Below are 4,388 nucleotides of genomic sequence, written 5' to 3' on the forward strand. Positions count from 1 at the left end.
CCTCGGCCGTGCCCTGGTGCTGCCCGGCCAGGGGGTTCCCCGCCTGGCAGCTGAAGAAGCCCCCGAAGGGCACCGCGTACGCGGCCCCCCCCTCGTAATCCTGGCTCACGCACACTCTGAGCTCGCCGAAGAGCTTCAGCGGGAAGTAGCCCGAGGGACAGGACTGGGCTCCGGTGATGGGGTTGGCGCTGTGAGTGCTGAACAGCCCCCCGAAGAGGTATCCCGAGTTTGGGGCCGCCGGCCCGCTCGCAGCGCACCAGTAGGCACTGAACTGCACCCGGGAGAGCCAGAAGACGTCCTGGCACTTGCGGTGGCAGAAGATGCCCAGGGTGCACTTGTTGTGGCACTCCAGGTGGCTGTGACCCTCCTCCCGCTCCTGCACGCCCAGCAGCACCGGGGCGTAGGCGGCGGGGCAGGAGAAGGCCCCGGTGAGGGGGTTCCTCTGCTCCAGCGCCTGGCACAGCATGGCGGTGTCGGGGCCGGCCAGGCCGACGCACTCCTGGAAGACTCCCCCGAAGGTGAAGTTGGCCATGGGGCCCTTGCAGGAGCCGTCGTCGGTGTTCGCGTAGAAGTTGAAGTTGGGCGAGGAGGTGTCGGTGCAGCCCGGGGCGGTGTTGAAGGTGTAGTAGCGGCGGATGGCCAGCTCCCCCCGCCGGGCCACCCTCCGCACCGTGGGCGCCGGCAGCTCCGGCACCGTGCTGGGCTTGATGAAGTAGAACAGGGGCAGCCCCGAGCGGTCCAGGGCCAGCTGCTGGTTTTGAATCCTCTCCTGCCACGTCTTCAGGGTGATGCCTGGGTAGAAAGGAGTCCCACCGATGCTCTCCACCCGGGAGCTGGTGCGGTTCTCCAGGTACTGCTTGGTGAAGCCAGAGCTGACATCCAGGGATTCCTTGGTTCCCGCACTGATGATGCTGTGGAAGGCCACGCCGGCAGAGGCAGTGACAGCGCTCCGTGTGGCCCAGCTGTCCTTCAGGAAGGTGGCCTTGATCTGGTCCTCCTGTACCAAGGTGGCTCCTGCGTCCACGGAGGTGATGGCGTGGGTGCCGTAGCTGAGCACCAGCACCTCGGCCAGAAAGTCGGCCATCTGGGTCTGGTTGTTCTCCAGGTGGCTGGCGATGGTCAGCAGCTGCTTCTTGAAGCCCTTGTCCAGAGCTGCCTCAGGGTCGATCCTGGCAGTGTAAACCAGGTTCCTGACTTGCACCCGGGTGGTGACAGCCTGGTCTCTCACGTGGTGGGTCTTGGTGCGGTGGAAGTCGCTGGAGAACTTGCCGTTGATGGCAGAGAAGAGGGACAGCTCCAGGTTGATGGAGGCAGAGGTGACGCTCTGGTAATCTTTCCAGGACTCGATGATCTCGGAGTTGATGTCCAGGTTGCTCTGCTTGCGGGGGATAGTGAAGATCTCATCTGGGATGATGTAAGATCCATCCTCTGTGGTCTTGCACTGCGAGTAGCCCAGGTTGATGACTCTGCCCATATCCAAATTCCTGAGGTTATCCCAGCCCCCCCCCGGCAGAACTTCCAGCCGCGGGAGCTTCAAGGTCCTGCCGCACGCCCCAAACCCCGAAGAGGAGGAGAGCTCCTGGGGCTGCCCAGCCCCTGTCACCCGTGCCAGCAGTGCCCAGGTGAGCAATACCCCCCAGAGCCCCCAGCCCATGGCTGAATGCCCCAGCCCTCGCCAGTCCGAGCGGTGGGACAGGAGCTGGGAAAATGAGCTGGCTGAGGGAAACGGCAAAAGGGAAAGGAGAAGTGAGAGCTGAGGCATGTGAGAAATGACAGAGTGGAAGCTGAGGCCAGGGGGTGGGGAGCAGGAAGGTAGGTGTCTGCCCCTCCCTCAGCCCCGACATCTGCACTGGGGCCCTCTGCAGCCTCCTCCACCCCCTCCCGTCCTTCTGCCAGGGTCTGCAGTGTCACCCGCTGGGGAAAGCAAGCACCGGTGGGGGACGCAAAAACATGTGCTGACGATACCGATCCAGCGCTGCCCATCCGGCTGGGCTTCAGCTTCAGCGGCACAGGGCAGGTGCTGCAAGTTCTGGAGAACAAACGGTTAAAGAAGTTTCTGCCGTGATAACTGTGACTCCTTCCATATAGTCAGATTCACTTCCCCTGGTTTTGCTCCTGCGTTCCTCTTTCCAGGACACTTCTGCCTGGGAGGAGGCTGAAGAGAGAGCTGTGATGGAGGCAGAGGGGCCGTAGGTGCCTGTGTTTTTTCGGCAGGATAACGCCAGGAGTGGCGGGCGAAGGGATAACAGGAACACCGCTGCGGACATCCTTGCTGGCTCAAGCCCCTGGTGTAGCTGGAAAACCCTGGTGCGGGGATTCTCGTCTGCACTGGGACGTGCAGGCTGTGCAGTCACCTCACCTAAAACCTACCCACTGTGCCATGGGGGCAGTGGAACGGTTCAGGTTTTTCCCCCAGTATTTTGAGGAGGTGCTCTGAATTAGCCTGTTCCCGCCTTGCTTCCAGTGGTGAGATCCCCATCAGTCCCCTGGCATCTCTCCCGGGCAGTGCAGCTGGCTCTCAGTGGTGTCATCCCTCCCGACTGTGGGACAGCAAAAACCCCACGGCCAAGGGTAACCAGGGATTGTGGGGATGGAGAATTTAATGGCATCAGGGGGCAGCTGTGCCAGTTCAGCTGATAAAAAAGTAAATCCAAGACTGCTCTAGAGCAGTACTGCTCCTGGATGTGTGTAAATACAGGGACACCTCTTTACTCTCAAGTGAGGGAGGTTTGTGGTTGTGCTGCCAGTTTACCCTTGAGAGTTCCAGGCTTTATTTTAGCTCCCCTGGCTGGGCCTGATGTGCAGCAGTGGCGTGAGGGCTGGAGCCGGCGGCTGGCTCTGGGAACGCAGATGCCATCATGGCCCTGCCGCGTCTGGCAGCCTCCAGGGATCTCCCTGCAGCGGCAGCCTAGGGGAGGGATCAGACATCTCCTGGAACGGGAGAGTCCACTGCCTGGACTGCCTGGAGAGGGAACACGGTGGAGCCTGAGGGGGAGACGAGACACCGTCCTTAGGGACATTTCCTGTGCCGTGGGGCAGCTGCTGGCCTGTGGCACTGGAGCTGAGGGGACTCCAAAACTGTGCGGGGTTGCCCTGGCCTCGATTTTTCCCCCCTTTTTTTGTGGGGGACGCCCGCATGCTTGAAGCACTGAGCTGCTGGTAAGTGCACTTGGATTCGTTTTGTGCCTTCTCTGGGGGGCGAGGAAAAAGAGAGGTGGACGAGTCTGGGGGGTGATGGTATCATTTGGGGAACCCCAATGTCTGTGGTGGGGGAGCGAGGGGGGAACCCCCCAAAAAAGGGAGGTCATAGCTCCAAAATGCCTGAAAATTCATTTATGTGTAAAATAGTAGAAAGTGTAAGGATTCTTATTTATACATATATTGAAAAATACTATTAATTTATTTCAAGATAAATCTGCGATATTATAGACAAGATTTTAGACTATAAGGAATTCTGAATATGGATCCATAGGGTTTGAAAGTAAAAATACAAAGTGCATGCATAAAAATGAAAAATAAAGGGCTTGAAAAAGTTAGACAAGGTGATCTGTATGAAGGACCTAGAAACAGCTCTGTGTATTCGGAGTTCTTTCTCTCTCCTGCCGCTGGAGCACCCGAAATCTGGGATCTGGGATGGGATTGAAATTGGGGTTTTAGCGGCACCCCTAAAACCCCTGCGCATGCGCGGTGACCTCTACACCTCAGTGCTGCCGCCTTGTGGGCACACCCGGTACTGCAGCTCCGAGCGCCCGCGGCGCTTCCCGCGGCTCCGCTGGAGGTGGTTTTCTGCTTTCAGGCTGTTCTTCTCATTGATCCTTTCACAGCAGTGTTCCTGGGCACATTTGAGGGTAATTCCAGGAATTTCAAAACGAATGAAAACTGATGGGGAAAAAATGTGAACCTGATCCATTTCTGATAATTCCAAGCTTCTCCCACAGCACTGTTCCAGGGGAAAGCTGATGAAAGGGTAAAGATGCAGAGGAACAAGTGCTGTAAACCCCCCTGGCTCTCTGAGAGAGCAAACCTTGCAGTACTCCCAGCAGATCTCTTGGAGAAACTGTGGGATCACAAGGTTTTCCAGGAAAGCAAAACAAGGGCAGAGATGAGGGAATAGGCTTCCAGTTAAGAATGGTTTGGTGGGTGTAGGAATGATTCTTGTATGTTTGATGCTTCCCTTTTTATTCCTGGTATAATTTAAAAATTATTCCTTTAACAAATTCCTTTAACAAATGAACAAATTTGAGAATTTAAATTGGAGAAGAAACAATGCAAAATGAACGCATGGAGAGGTCATGGAATCATCCTGGACTTGCGGAATGGTTGGGGATGGAAGGGGCCTTATGGATCACCTCGTTCCATCCCCTGCCATTCCATCCACCAGCCCAGGG

At 57.1% G+C, this 4,388-nt stretch overlaps 1 protein-coding gene across 1 annotated transcript in view; it reads right to left on the reverse strand.

Moving 5' to 3' along the window:
• Positions 1-1,753, reverse strand: part of MPEG1 (macrophage expressed 1) — a 2,415-nt gene extending 662 nt beyond the window's left edge. The window contains exon 1 of the mRNA XM_017730460.1: positions 8-1,753. Within this exon, the coding sequence (XP_017585949.1) occupies positions 8-1,654 (1,647 nt within the window). The 5' untranslated portion in view covers positions 1,655-1,753. The remainder of the gene's footprint in view (positions 1-7) is intronic.
• Positions 1,754-4,388: the final 2,635 nt, after the last annotated feature.

Source organism: Corvus brachyrhynchos, unplaced genomic scaffold (assembly GCF_000691975.1).
Source record: "Corvus brachyrhynchos isolate BGI_N302 unplaced genomic scaffold, ASM69197v1 scaffold323, whole genome shotgun sequence".
Lineage (NCBI taxonomy): Eukaryota > Metazoa > Chordata > Aves > Passeriformes > Corvidae > Corvus > Corvus brachyrhynchos.